The sequence below is a fragment of the Haliotis rufescens genome, unplaced genomic scaffold (genome assembly GCF_023055435.1).
Source record: "Haliotis rufescens isolate VD_foot unplaced genomic scaffold, xgHalRufe1.0.p SCAF_3, whole genome shotgun sequence".
NCBI lineage: Eukaryota > Metazoa > Mollusca > Gastropoda > Lepetellida > Haliotidae > Haliotis > Haliotis rufescens.
In genome coordinates this window covers 58,014,452-58,030,483 of record NW_025964001.1, presented here as the reverse complement: position 1 = coordinate 58,030,483, position 16,032 = coordinate 58,014,452, and the positions used below count along the sequence as shown (strand labels likewise).

At 39.8% G+C, this 16,032-nt stretch overlaps 2 protein-coding genes across 2 annotated transcripts; one reads left to right on the top strand and one right to left on the bottom strand.

Annotated features, from left to right (window-relative positions):
* Positions 1–717: 717 nt before the first annotated feature.
* LOC124151128 (G patch domain-containing protein 11-like) lies at positions 718–8,193 on the top strand. The gene is made up of 6 exons (XM_046523465.2): positions 718–892; positions 2,880–3,109; positions 4,116–4,369; positions 4,836–5,036; positions 6,916–6,997; positions 7,317–8,193. Exons 1-6 carry the CDS (start codon positions 834–836, stop codon positions 7,373–7,375), a joined length of 885 nt encoding a protein of 294 aa, XP_046379421.2. The 5' UTR covers positions 718–833; the 3' UTR covers positions 7,376–8,193.
* A 2,110-nt stretch (positions 8,194–10,303) lies between these two features.
* LOC124151129 (cytochrome c oxidase assembly protein COX20, mitochondrial-like) lies at positions 10,304–15,531 on the bottom strand. The gene is made up of 4 exons (XM_046523466.2): positions 15,331–15,531; positions 12,624–12,735; positions 11,499–11,562; positions 10,304–10,765 (listed from the first exon to the last, which is right to left on the bottom strand). Exons 1-4 carry the CDS (start codon positions 15,388–15,390, stop codon positions 10,627–10,629), a joined length of 375 nt encoding a protein of 124 aa, XP_046379422.2. The 5' UTR covers positions 15,391–15,531; the 3' UTR covers positions 10,304–10,626.
* Positions 15,532–16,032: the final 501 nt, after the last annotated feature.

The window sequence follows — 16,032 nt, the reverse complement described above, 5'->3', positions numbered from 1 at the left end:
ACCGGTAAAGTTCTTTTGGTTAAAGTACTTGTAAACTCACCTCTGATCAAGTGACCTTAGACTCATTACATCATACTGTGCTATCTACACGAAGACAACGGCTATGGACGGGATAACAGGCTGAAGCAAAGTTCCAACACATTTACGCTATTTACTTTTATCCGATTTAATCGGAGTTGATTTGACCATACACGTAAAATAGTGGTGCCAGGGGTATCCATATGTTGTGTTCAATCCAGTTGATTACGATCAGTGTTTTGTTATGTTCTTGTTTAACGCCACGCTCAGCAATATTCCAGCAATATGACGGCGGTCTGTAAATAATCGAGTCTGGGCCAGACAAAACAGTGATTGACAGCATGAGCATCGATCCACTCAATTGGGATCGATGACATGCATCAACCAAGCCAGCGAGCCTGACCACACGATCCCGTTAGTCGCCTCTTACGACTAGCGTAGTCGCATTTTACGACAAGTATGGGTTGCCGAAGACCTATTCTACCGCGGATCTTCAAACAACATGGTCGTAATGCAAAAATAAGGCTGTCCGGTGATCTAATAATCGAAACCCAGATTAACGATGCAACTATGTACAGCGAATTGCGGTGCCTAAAGAGATCCCAGGGACGGAACAGCGACAGCTTGTTAACCAGTGGAGACCATGAATACATTTATTAGTGGTATGATTTTGCCATTTGTGATTTATTACTCCCCTTAGAATTCAAGGGACATAACTCATCATGTAAACATTTTGGTTCGATTTTGGTTGGAATATTTTACAGCACACAAAACTGTGATTTGGGATTGCTCGTTCAAGTTAACCACTCTAAAAGATGTCAAATGTAGATGATGACGAAGACGATTACATGTCAGATGCATTTCTTAAACAATGGTATGTTTACTTTGTGAATAATAACATCTTGGTACCATAAATCGGATTATCATACAGCACAGGACCATTTCCCAAATAATAATTCGCTAAAAACTTGTCTGCGAGTTTGTTTGTTATTATTATTAGTTACTAGTCCTGTGCATACAATTACATTGAATAATACATATCGATATTACTCGGTCTTCGGCCTCGTCTGCGAGTTTGTTTGTTATTAAATATTAGTTACATGGTCCTGTGATTAATCCCAATGGCTATAGTCTGTCATCTCATGTCATATCATGAAATAGAGCGTTATTGGGTGGAGTTTGTTACAAATAAGCCTTTGTTTTGTACCTGTCCCAATGTTTATTCCACAGCACTAGTGCATTTCAGACAAGACGTAGCCCTTTTATAGTGCATGAACATCTATTCTAAGCATGATAATAAGGAAGTCTGATGGTACGTTCAACTGCCATTTGTGGCAGTGTTCTAACAACACAAGGGGGGCACGGCTGGCCCAGTCGTCTAAGGCGCCGCGATTCGCTGTGCAGAGTTGCGTCCCTTGGGCACGCCAGAAACCTATGATTGTGGGTTCGAATCCCGGTTCGCCCGACTTATGTTTCTAGGTTTGTCAGCACCATACCCATGCTCGTGGGTTTCACCGAAGTGGTAAACGTCTTAGACCTGCATCACTTCAGGCTTTCCTCCCACATAAAACTGACACGCCGTGATATAACTGGAATAATGTTAAAAGCGGCGTTAAACCCAACTCACTCACTCCCTCTAACAACACAAAGAAAGTCAATCTAATACTCTTCTGAAGTGGTGAAGCAGAAAAACATAGACAATAGGTCAATATGGCAAAGATAAGCATTATATATTGAAAACAAAGGGCATTAATTCCAAAAAGCAAATGAGAATAGGTCATCAATATGTTATAACTATGATTCATTATATCCTTCTTGTTTTTGATGATGTAATAGCACTATATGATGTAATCCATTTATCTTTGAATGTCGCTGCATGTTAGAAACTGAGAAAAGTATGTACAAGATGTAAATGTTGGTGTGCTAAGAAAATAACTATTAGCATATAGTTATTATGATGTTTTCTTATAGATAAATAGGGTTAGTATAGGAATTGATAAAAGTAAAATACTATTAACATGATTAAAATGGTGAGTGATTTCCCTCTAAGATTGATGTTTATGCAGTATAAAGGAACATATTAATAGTTATGGTGTCTTTAGTTGCCGTATACAGGGTTAGAAATTAACACTAGCCCGCTAGCCCGAGGCTAGTACAAATTCATTCGGGCTAGTACAAATTTCGAAATTTCCCCATTGTTTTAACATTACAAACTCATTTTATCTTTACCGGGGCTAGTGAATATTTTGAGTTGAGTTCTAACCCTGGTATACAGTGTCATATTAGGTTAGCAGAAAAATATCGGGCGAGGCTCATATCAACCATCTTGGATTTATACTGACGGTATACGGGCTCATGTGGGGTTAGTAGATCTGCTCACGTTCACGTTCACGTTCACATTGGCTATTAAGATTAAAGAACAAAGATCTTGAAGGATTTTATGAAAAACAATCTTAGAAATGTTAAATATGCTTAACACAGACCAGCTGACATACAAAAAAAATAAAACCCAGATCAATTTCTTCCTTTAAAGGGTGGCACGGGTGGTCCGGTCGTCGTATTCGCTGTGCAGAGTTGCGTCCCTTGGGCACGCCAGAAACCTATAATTGTGGGTTCCAATCCCGGTTCGCCCCGATTATGTTTCTAGGTTTGTCAGCACCATACCCGTGCTCGTGGGTTTCACTGAAGTGGTAAATGTCTGAGACCTGCATTACTTTGGGCTTTCCTCCGACATTAAGCTGACACGCTGTGATATAACTGGAATACTGTTAAAAGCAGTGTTAAACCCAACTCACTCACTCACTTAACACAGACCAGACATACATAAAAAATAAAACCCCGATCAATTTCTTTCTTTGAAGCAGCGACACAAGACCTGGGCTGATGCCAGAACGAGCTGCCAAGAAGTTTGAGAGAGACAAAAAGAAGAAGGAGTTGAACAATAAGCATAGACAGATGTACAAGCCCCGTGCAACCCTTGAGAAGGAGAAGAGAGAAGAGGGTATGAAGGCGACCATCGGCAGTGACAACAAGGGCTTTGCTTTGCTGCAGAAGATGGGATACAAACCTGGCATGGCGATTGGCAAAGCAGGTAGTACTGGTATTTGGCTTTGACACTTTAGATTGCCGAAGACATCGGCAATGTAGATATGTTTTTCTCCTTGTTTACACAGAGGGAATGATTGTGCTGTACAAGATTGGCACTTGAGTATATGCTCGTCAAATATGATTCCTGAAAACCAAATATATATCTTTGTTGCACATGATATACAAGCAGATAAGTATTTGGATATCATAATACTTAAACAATTTTGTTTGTTTGTTGTTTAACGCCACACTCAGCAATATTCCAGCTATATGACAGCGGTCTGTAAATAATCGAGTATGGACCATACAATCCAGTGATTGACATCATGAGCATCGATCCATGCAATTGGGATATGATGACATGCATCAACCAAGTCAGCAAGCCTGACCACCCGATCCCATTAGTCGCCTCTTACAACAAGCACAGTCGCCTTTTATGGCAAGCACAGCTGCCTTTGTTTTGTGTGTTGAAGAGCAAGTAACGTGTTAAATGTGATTGCAATTTTGTTGCGGATATCAATTTTCCTGGACACATTAAGGCAATTCTGGAGAAAAAAATTATCATAATATTTCGAAGAAAGTATTTCGATTTCCAAGTGAAAGTGCTGAAATCACACGTTCCGTAATCAGATTCCCAAAAGCTATTTGGGGGCGTTATTTTTGTCAAGCATTAATGATTAAGTATGCCCTTAAGTATTTAAGTCTGAAAAGTTAAGATAACCCAAGTTTCTGTACACAGATCATACTGACAGTTAATAGGAGATGACTAACAAGATTCGGTGGTCAGACTCGTAGAATTGGTTTGATACATGCCATCGTATTGCAGTTGCGTACACCGATGCTCATTCACTGGTTTGTCTGGTACAGACTGGAAAAACAATAAAGCGAATCATGATGTTGTAAATAACGTTGAGATATGAAACGGAATTTTTAAAAATAATGGGGAAAAAATTGTCTGATGTTGCATACAAGAGTAGTTAACTGTATATGGTATTTTTCTGTTTTGCCAGGTTCCGGTAGGAAAGAGCCTGTGCCCATCCAGCTGAAGCTGGGCCGTGGTGGCCTGGGTCAAGAAGCTCATCAGAAGAGGAAGCAGGAAGAGCAGAGGCTGATGCGAGCCAACATGTCTGCCAAAAGACAGAGGATGGACAGCAGGCAGCGGACAGAGTTTGTCCAGAGGATGGGAGGTCGCTTTGCAGACAAAAGAGCTGAAGGGGATCTCAGAAAAAGTCAGAAAGTCTGCGAACAACTTGATGCTGAAGCAGTAAGTTACCGAAATAAGTGTATAAAGTGTTTAGGGAAAGAGCCACTTCAAGGCTCACTTGCACAAAGCGACCTTAGCGCTATGACTATCGTAAGCCTATGTTAAAATATGGGAGTTACAATCATCTTAGCCCTAAGTTCGTTTTGTGCAAGTGGTTGGTTGATTGGTTTGATGTTTAAAGCCGCACTCAGCAATATTCCAGCTATATGACAGCGGTCTGTAAATATCGAGTCTGGACCAGACAATCCAGTGATTGACATCATGAGCATCGATCCACGCAATTGGGATACAATGACATGCATCAACCAAATCAGCAAGCCTGACCTCCCGATCCCGTTAGTCGCCTCTTACGACAAGCCTAGTTGCCTTTCAGTAAAACTGTGAAGTAAATGTGATTTGTCTGTATGTTTGTGTATGCAGGATAGGAAACATGACTTGTCACTAAGTATCCTGCTGCTTGTTTCAGGGTCTTACCCAGCCATCAGAGTATTTCTTTTGGCCAGCAGAATTCCATCCCAAAAACAAGAAATTAAAAGCCGAGAATGACAGATTGAACCAAGGGTTATCAGACATGTCTGGAGGCTACGACTCGGTCCTGGATGATGACGATAAGGAAGAGGAGGAAGAAGAGGAAGAAGAAGAAGAAGAAAAAATGGAGTTGTATACTGTAAGCAGACTGTTTGATTCATTTGCAGAATTATAAAGTTAATGTCACTGATGTATCAATTAACTTCCCTTATTACAAGAACAGAGAGTCCCCACTTATCGGTGGACTGCTGTGGCAGTCTGTGTCATGCAGTTACATTGTCCAGTTGTGTGAGCCATACTTGAGTACCAGTACACCAGGATTATGTGTAGGATAAAGCACATCCGAGGTTTTTTTATGATATTTAAAACCTGCATCTGCGGGATATCCAAATGATATGGGTTTTAAATATAAAAACCTGAGGGGAAGTGATTTATCTAACTTATAAACTGAAAAAAGACACTTAAAACAACATTTATCAACATTTTTATGTTTTCAACATACTTTCAATGAACCTTAGGAAAGGGGCGTAAAATATCTGTTGCTTGCGTATGGTACTTGTGATGTATCAGCACCACTGTAGCCTAGTGGTACACTCACTGGGCTACAGATACGAAGGTTGCGTGTTCGATCCATGGGAATATATAGAGGTTACCACGCGAGTGTGTTTGGGGATGGTAAATATCCTGCATTAGGAATAAACATTGTATTTAGCGAGCCTTGGCGAGCTAAATACATAGTGTTTATTCCTAATACAGGATATTTACCATCCCCAAACACACAAGCGTGATAACCTCTTTATCATATAATGTCATGCTTTAATTCTGTGCTTTAAAATCGCTATCCCTCTCTCACAAACATTACCGAAACATTGCGAGTTTTCCTGGAATGCGCGCATTAATATTTATTACGTCACAGGGTAAGTGATGTGTCAGTCGGACAGTGACAGTAGCCAATATAGTTCTAACTGAAATCTCTTTCTTATACAGTGGCGAAGCAACATATACGCAAAACAACAGTTGTTTTTAATTGCCTTTCGCGGCAATCCATCGGTCTGTCCGCTAGAGTAACTGCCCTTTGTCAAAGGGAAGCTACTCTAACCCTAGTCTATGAGACGTCACGGGCACGGTCAGACGTTGTTGACAGTTGGTCTGTCCTGTCATAAGGTTAAGAAGTGTAGTCAGATGTACACACAGCGACAAAACCAAACAAGGTAACAATTCAAACATATTTCGGCCAAATCCAACTATTTTAATTTGTGGAGAAGGTTTCAAGTCGCAGATGTCTACAAGCACAGATATTGCTACTGATCCCGCTTGGCTAGGCCTCGCGCCCTCGCAAAATTGTTTCGAAATTTATACCTCCAAAGTAGCCAAAACTTATAAAATGCCTTAGCTACGTCACAGTTAGACACTGATTTTCAGTATATTAGACTGTTCTTTTGATAATGGTAGCAATTATCCCTGTTGTTTATCCAGATTCCCGATGGTTAATTTTGAATCTATCGCCGAATGACGAGGACGACGCCATGTTTGTTTATAAACAGTGAAAGTAGTCCTACTTGACCTTTGATATTTGCATCTCTATCCGCATATGACCCCAACGGATATCGTTTTTATCCGTTGGCTTTATCCTGCCGAGAAACCTGCCCATTATATGATAAAAAGAAAAGATTTGTCATTTGATTTTACATTTCACTACATTGTGTTAAATGCAAAATAAATTTCTAGCGAGAAACAGTCATGTTACAATCTAAACGGAAGTTGTGTTAATAAAATCCCTGGGCTATCATAACATCCCTGTTTATGAGATTTAACCCATCTGGAGAACAATAGGATATCACTGGAGGTTTATAAGTAAGATTATACCCCTCTTACTTCTTGTCAGTAAACACTTTAAATCAGTAATGCCTGGAATGCGGGGTTTAAGGATATCAGGAGTTTGCACTGTATTGATACACTTAATGAAGGTTTTAGTGCTTCAATAGGTGATAAAATGTGAATTTGTTTTTCTTTTTCAGGCTGCAGAGATGTTGGAGATTTTAACATTGTACCTCAGGAAGACCTATAAATACTGTGTCTGGTGTGGAACTAGATATGTTGGTAGGTTGATTTTGCCTCCCTGTCACTACGTTGACTCCTTGATTCTCATCTCCAAGGAACATGTTTTGCATCCAGAGACAAATGGAGAGTAGGTTTATGAGCATGTGTGACTCTTAACACTCAGATTTTGTGAAGAACAAAAAACAAATGACTTGTCATAGTACTGTTTACAAAGACAAGGGTCTCTAGTCTTTCATGGCTCACAAAGAACCTGTTTTGTGCTTGCCCTAATCCACTCAAATCAGCTTCAAAGCATTTCATGAAACTTTAATAAATTCCAAATTTCAGAATGAACATTATTTTTAATACAATGTTACAGATGCTGCCGACCTGGCATCCAACTGCCCTGGTGACACAGCAGAAGCTCATGATGAGTGACATGAAGTCCTTGTCACAACGTTATGTCTGGTGTCTGATATAAAGGGGCAGAGTGTTTTACATGATGCAGTCGGACGTGATCTGTCGAATGACCCAATTTCCTCTGCACTCGAGTTATCAGGGATTCATGGGTTCAATTCTGGAAGAGAAATACTAAAAAGCAGCACCAATCTTAGAAGGACGCAATCTACGAACACTTCTTTCAGATTTGCTAATGTTACATTGAATGAATGTTAGGTGGTTCACATTGACAAGTCACGACACCTGTCTACGTTTACTGTACATCATAGAGCATGCATGGTTGGCCCTGTGGGTGGTCTCGCTGTGCAGAGTTGCCTCCCTTGATGCCAGGCTCTGCTGGTTCAGGGTTTTGATCAAGATGTGCCCTGATTAGGAGTCTGGTCGTTGGACTGTCGAGCCGATGATTGCAATGGTAAATGTCCAAAATAGATTTAGGATTTCTTCACTAGTTCCCTGAATTCTCTGACAGGTCATCATATAACTGAAATACTGTTCTCAGCATCTTCCCGAGGCAAGAGAGTAAACTGACTATAAAAGTCCAGTTTCCACCCTTGCCGAACTAGGCTGGTATTATGGAGTTACATTTTGGCTGGACTAACGAGTCTATGCATGCAATCAAAATCGCGCACCAGTATCGAAATCCGGTTCGGAAACTGTCGTGCAGATTTCGGTCGATTGCAGGATATGCGAAGCATGGTCACCGCCAACTCGTCAGCAGATATTTTCCAAATCTTTTCATGTTTTTAATGAATGTGCTCACGTGATTTGATGCATTTCGCGATGTAAGACCCGTTTTATCAAGATATAGAACTTGATTATCGATCAGATCGTTCTGACTGGGCGCCACCATTTTGTGTGAAGCAAACGCAAGTGATACGAGAGGTGGAATTTGATTGGTCCATAGGAGAGGTTTAGAAGGGACATAACTGGTAATAGCCACTAGTGTGCTACGATCGTCACCCAGGAATTCCAGCCTAGTTCAGCGAGGGTGGACACTGGACTTTTTAAGTCAGTTAACTCTCTTGCCTCGGGAAGACGTGTTCACAGTGACTTTTGACCCATCTCACTGTTTCTTTCAGATGAGAAGTCTGGAGGTAAACATAGCTTCCTATGTTGTGTATGTGAATGGATATTTGTTTCCCTGCAACATTTACCTATGTGAGTAAGTGTGTGAATCTTTGTGCATGTGTTTGAGTGAGGGGTAAAATCTGCAATATGACATGAAAATAAACAAATAATACATGACTGAGACTTGTTTATTATTTCAACAAAATATACAACTGATTTATTTCACGCACACCAATTTCTAGCCCTGACTGGTAGTCTCTGGCTGTTGGAAACATATGGACTAGACTATCCGATTCCAACCACAAGCACACACATTAGTAGGTAAACACTAATAACAGCCACAGATTACAGACTGCCCTGCTCAAACAAAGCTCCAGTTGTCTGTAACCGCCTCCATGGTCTAGTGGTAGAGCCTCCGCCCGGAGAGCGGAAGGTCTGGGGTTCGATCCCCAACCGCGTCATACCAAAAGACGTTGAAAGATGGTACTTGTTGTTACCCTGTCTGGTGCTCGGCATTAAGGGGCTAAAACAAGGACTGGTCGGCTCGGAGTCAGTATACTGTGTCTGAGTGGGGTATTCATGTTAAACTGCGGCATGGTATCTCAGTGAGCTAGCACTATAAATCGGCATCAGTCCGGACTAGTACAAGCAGCCACACAAACAAACACACGTACATGCACGTCGCTATATAAGTGCAATAATCTTGGAGGCGACGTTAAACCCCATTTGACCTCACCTCCAGCTGTCTGTGCTAGGTGGCTTCTACCCTGAAATCATTGCACAAAATATTAATGATACAGAACATTATGAAGCTGTTCACAGATACCTGTCAACATTCTTGCCATATGATTCTCAGGAAACTGATCAGGAAAAGTAATTCCCATTGCAAAATTGCCCCCCTCCCCCCTTAAAAAATAACACAGGATAAATATCCGAGTAAATTTGTTTTTTAAATTTAGGCTTAAAAAAATTATAGTCTTGGTTCTCAGGCACCACACATCATAAAGTCTGCCGCATGTTTCTTTTGTATTCCCTTCCCCCCCCAAAAATATTTAAATCCTAATACTTAAAAACAATCCGATCCAATGTACCATGCAGTTACTTCCCTTTCCATGTGCACTGCTTTACTGCGCATATCGTGTTATGGTCATGGCGGCAATAGGTTTTTGAATGCTTGTTTTTGTATGGAGGTCCTTTCCCAAGTTGATGGACAATTGTTTATTTGGTTACATACAAGTTTCATCCCGCTTGCCGCTCGAGAGAGAGAGAGAGACCCTCACCTATCACAATGGACAGAGCGGTAAACGTGTTATGAAATCGTTAAACAATAGTAATGTTCTCTGACCCCGACCCGTGAGGAGACCTTGTCATACATCCAATACAAATTCTCTAATGTTCATACTTTTGAAAAAAAGCTATTACCCCGGTACTTGGCAAATATCATATCAAAAGTACCAACAGAATATCTTTTTATTCAGTTTCATCACAATGCACCATGTAGTATGTTGACATCAATACTAATATTCACTATTATTTATATAATGCAATTCATTCACATATATATTAACAATCTCCATATTAACAATGTGACAATCTCCACATGATTAGAAAATGATAATGTCAGAATTCGAGGATGCCGAACATTCTTCCAATGCACATGTATCAAGTTTGAGACAGGACAAATAGCTCTTATATATGTTCCTGTTGATAACATGGACACATTTGTTAACCACATTAGATTAAGACCAAATTCATAATTAATATTTCAAACGGCCATTAATTTTTCATATCCAATGGAAATTGCAGTCCATATTATTTTGCATCTATTTTCAATTTTTATGTGTATAAAATGTAATATTTTGTGCACGGTAAAACATAAATGTACTTCTCACCTTCAAGAACCAAAATACTAATAATTAACATGATTAATATGACAATCAATTCCATATCAGGTTTTGGGCATCAAATTCCGGTTGAATCATTTGGGTTAGACCCCAAATCTGTATAATTCTGTGACATTCAGTGTATGGGTAGAGATGGACAGTGTTGAGATGCTGGTGTACTGCTCTCGTAACCTGCAGGCAGTTCCTCCACGATGTGTAATGTTCGGAATACATTCACAGTCTTCCACATATCTATTAATAACACTTTATCTGCCTTTGTCATACTTCCTTACTGTCAGAATTTGTCAGCATTTGCCTCTCAATTTCAGTTCCCTCGTACATAACTTTCATCTCAAGCCCTTTCTGCAGCTGTCGCTGTTTGAATCGATTGGCGGACCAATTGTATCTGCAGTGTGCCCTGGAAATACATGTAATAATGACAGTTGGGAGTAGCTAGACATTGTGTCACCCCACGGCTTGCTGAAGGGGTTAACCTCTGGACATGACGTCCAACCTCTGATCAGGCCGGGGTTTGGATTCCCAGCATTGTTTGTTTGTTTGTTTCTTGTTTAACGCTGCACTCGGCAATATTCCAGCTATACGACGGCAGTCTGTAAATAATCAAGACCAGATAATCCAGTGATTGATATCATGAGCACTGATTCACATAATTGGGATACGATGACATGCATCAACCCAGTCAGCGAGTCTAACCACCCGATCCTGTCAGTCGCCTCTTATGACAAGCATAGTCGCCTCGTACGGTAAGCATTGGTTGCTGAAGACCTGTTCTACCCCGCACCTTCACGGGCTGGATTCCCTACAGGGGACTCGGACATACATTTCTTTATTTGTTTGTGTAGGCTTTTTATAAGCATGCGGAGCTGAGGACCAATTCTGAAACAGAATCCCCAAAGGGCCTGCAGTTATGGGAGCACAGATCAGGAGAGATGTGCGATAAGAAAATGAATACCCTTAGCATTGCTTAGAGCACTGCCGTTTTCAATTAATGTGTTTAAATCAATACCTGCTTTATAAAACCAAACAAGGGAACCATAAACAAGATTTTTGAAACAGTGAAACTCACAATACCAGAACTTATAATATTTTCAAATAATATTTAAGGCATGACAATGTGACAAGACTCTCACCATGTTGCGAGGGTTGCTAGGAAATAGGATCCGAAAGCTACGTGTGGTGCTCTCCTGGTATTGCCTGTAAATCAAAATGTCAAGAATGTTTGAAACATGAATATACCAATATGATCAGAAAAGTAGATTGCAGGAGTTGAACTTTCTAAACAGCCAATCAGTGTTGAGTTTCTAAATTCTTGATAAGAATGAGCAAAAAATTCACATCAGTATATCTGATTTTTGTATCTTGAAAACCCAAGTTAATCGTCCATTTTAACTGTAAATGGTACAGACAGCACCATTATATTGTGGAGGAAATGTTCATCCTGTCATTCCTGAGCACCATGGCATCTACATCAAAAAAGGAATTACTTCAAAGGAATTTGTAGGTCTTCTTTTATTAGAATCAAAATTTCAAGGTGGTGAAGAAAAAAGTTGAATTGCTTTCGAAAGCTGATTAATGATCAGTTCACCTGATATGACCTCCTATTGAGGTGTCTTCACATCTTCACGCAGAGAGGATGCTCATGATATCAATCACTGGATTGTCTGGTCCAGACTCAATTATTGACAGACCGTCGTCAGATAGCTGGAATATTGCCGAGTTCGGCGCCTGTATTAGGGCTGGGACGGGTAATTTCGGTACTCAGGTAGGGTGGGTCCACTCATGGTTAGTCACATGATATAATGTTTTATGACGATAACAATAAAACTCATGGTTACACTACAAGTCGCTAAATTTGCATTTATTTCTGACTATGCACGCATACTTTCTGACTTTTACATGTTTGAGCAAAGATAAAGGTTTAGTCAACTTCAGTGTATGCATGGTCTGATCCCTTTATAAATTTATCTAAATAGGTTTTGCTAGGGCTTCGATAAAACAATTTCCAAACATATATTTTATACCAAACTCTTGAGACCAACAGCTGGTACTCGGATAGGGTCGGGTAATAGGGGGCCGGGTACCCGGCTAGTAAATTTAGACTTGTACCAGCCCAAACCTGTAAGACCTTGTACTTCTGTAATTGAAGATGCCATGTATACGAGATTGGGTTCTTAAGCAAGCAACACAAACACCAGTGTCATCATACAAAAAGATACAGCAACTTGTTATCTCTGTTAGTTAAAACAAACACTAACTTGTCAAAAGGAAATATACGATGCCACCTCCAAGTCCACTTGATATACCCACAAGGAATGACTTCCGGAAACACGGGATCTCAGCGATGTTATTCCCAAACACGAACAGAGACTACAAAAAATGAAGGTCATTGTGTCAGTTCATTGTTAGCTCAAGAGGGTGAGGTGAGGCGAAATTGGGTTTAACGTCGCTTCCAAGATTATTGCACTAATATAGCGATGTGCATGTGTGTGTGTGTGTGTTAGTGTGTGTGTACTAGTCCGGACTGATGCCGATTTATAGTGCTAGCTCACTGAGATACCATGCCGCATTTTAACATGAATACCCCACTCAGACACAGTATACTGACTCCTAGCCGACCAGTCCTTGTTTTAGCCCCTTAATGCCGAGCGCCAGACAGGGTTACATCAAGTACCATATTTTAACGTCTTTTGGTATGACACGGTCGGGGATCGAACCCCGGACCTTCCGCTCTCCGGGCGGATGCTCTACCACTAGACCACGGAGATGGGCTAGCTCAAGGAGGTCCAACATGGCAGTCAGTATAAAAAGTAGAATTCTGACAAGTGCTTGATTCTTCAAATTAAACTGCCAAGATCCAGTTAGATGAATAGGCTGAACTCCATTGCAGTAGCCATTGGTTGGAAAGTGTAGTACATGTATTGATATATATCCACTCAAAAATATCACGATATCTGTCTGTGCCAAAAACATTTGTGTACCAGCCCGAACATGGCTCCTAGCATCATTTTCAATTGGATTTAGTGTTATCATATGGACTTATATTAGCTTATTATTTTACTAGCCCTGGGCTTCAGACTAGTGGCTAAAGTCATAGACTTGGATATATGTCATTATATCATGATATATCAGAGCTATAGATAAGCTTTTGGTTATTTAGGTATTTTGCCCAGGGAGTTGATTTTGATTGGGTATCCACAAGTTTTAGACGGTATTCAAATTTTTTTACCCACCCGTTTCTTGACATTTGGGTATTTAACTTAAAACCTGTTTAGTAATAATCCCTGTAAATCATTTAAAACTATGTGAATACCTTATTCAACATAATAAGTGCCCAGGGCGCTCTCAAAATTAGAAATATGGGGGCTCTTATTCAAATATTATTTTGGTGAAAAAAACAGAGTTGAAAGATAAATTTTGTGGTTTATGCTGACAGCCTGAAATGTTTATGTACGACAGATTTTTCCAGAATTTAATTGCCCATAATTAAGGGTGCATGTAACACATGAGTGCGTATTATATGCGAATAAATAAGTCTTGTGTACATTGATCAATCGGAAGGGGTGCTAATTGGGATTGTTCACTAGCCAATATATTAGCAAATATTGCTGTGAGCACTTATTAGGTCAAATACGGTAGTAGTATACCAGTCTGCGTCTGCTTTCAGCTCCGTCTAAGGGAAGCCATTTTTTGTTAATTTGTTTATTTCTTTAATCATCAATCAGCGACTTATTAAGATACAACATGAACAATGACTAGGCATGATGTGCTTTTCAGTTGCCATCTATCAGTATGTTTGTCGCAGAAGTTTTTCTGAACGTAACTGTCGGTAAGTGAATTTTGCGTTCAGCTGATACACAATCATTTTATCTAACAGTTGTAATATACACAATTCTACCCTGAATTTGGGCTTTACTCGATTCTGATTGGTCAATCAGAGGCTATTAAATCCCAATAAACCCCATCTGATAGAAACAGCTGGTTTGACGGCCGCATCACCACGGAAGCAAATATTCACAGAATAGTACCATTTTCAGTCATTGTCGGTAGGCATATTTAAATGATTATGTCTACAATTACAGGTTACAAAATGCACAGATGCGGTTACTACAATATTCAAAGGATCTGTGGCAATACATTTCCTGCAGAAAAACACGACAGAAATCAACAAAGGGAATGTATTTACGTTTTGGAGACAACAGAGAGCTTGGAATTTTGGAGCTTTTCTATATACGATTGTGACATTATATCTTTTGCGTCACGATGAGTAATATGACGTCATAATGGTGACGTGTGATGTAGAGCGAAAGCCTTGCAAAGCTTGCTTTGTTTTCTTTAGGGATGGCCACCTCATGTTAGCTTACCAAGTTGCCGTGCTTATATGCTGTCAATGCCTGTCATATGTTCGAGTGAAGTATTACGGAGTAAACAAACTGCTTGAGTATATACAGCACCATATTTTGTTCGGTGATTCCGTAATTCAGATCGATAACCCACTCAAGACACTGAACTCAACCCATGCCACTTCACTCAGTATATTTGTTAACACCAAAGAGTTCGCGCTTAATTTAGTCATGGTAGAATGGAGATAAACATATACTGTGATTTCAATGTAGAGCTAGGTTACCTGTAGATTTAACCATGTTAAATTTAACATTTGAAACCTCACGCTGCGCAAATAAACGCAGCTTATCTCGAACTCTTATAGACCTAGATCTATATCAGTTAATAACAAAATTAGTTTTTCTGTATGTGTATAGATAGCAATTTCCTATATCTAAACCTTCAACTTATCAATTTAATGCTAAATATGAACTACTACAAACACATTTGAACTTTCAGCCATCTTATGCTCCATCGTAACTATGGTAATCTTACAAATGTAATCGTTTTGATCTTTCTTTTTTGAAGGTTAACAGGTGAAATGCATGCACCCTCTGTAACGAACTGGTAGTGGTACCTCACCTCACGTTTCTTCTTCTCTTTGTCATCTACCAATATGACATCGTCCTTGTTTTCTGCCATGACTATTTGTTCACTATTGGAAAAACGGAAACAACAGTCGGGTTACAGTCCACAGTTCAACTATTTAAAAATGTCATGTGTAGTTACCGGTCTTGAAAAAGCACATTGTTTACGTAAATGTGAGTTAAGTAAACTGTATTTGTATTGGACGGCCACACTTGTAAAATGGACTGTCATTGGTTACATCAGAACTATGCCTTTAACCAGGATAAAGCTGGGTAGATATCAAATCATGGAACCCTTCTGTAGCTGAAACGAATTTAGATTTACGAATAATAACAACGACAAGCAATTATATTTACCAAGACCATAATGCCGATTATCTTGACTGATTTGAGTTTCAAAATCTAACTTGATAGGCTTTTTCGGGCTCTTGTTTGAAAATAGCTTTAATTGTAAATAAACAATTCTCGTGGATTAGTGACAGTTTATACACTCAGACCACAGGCCCCTGAAGCAGGATAGTGATATAACTGAAACACTGGACCCATATATATAATATGGGTCCAGTGTTTCAGTTATATCACTATCCTGCTTCAGGGGCCTGTGACCGGAATTGTTCGTTGTCATGAATAAATACATTTCTGGAAATAGTCCATTCAATAGCCAATTTCAAACGTACCTAGAAACCCTTAACTCTTC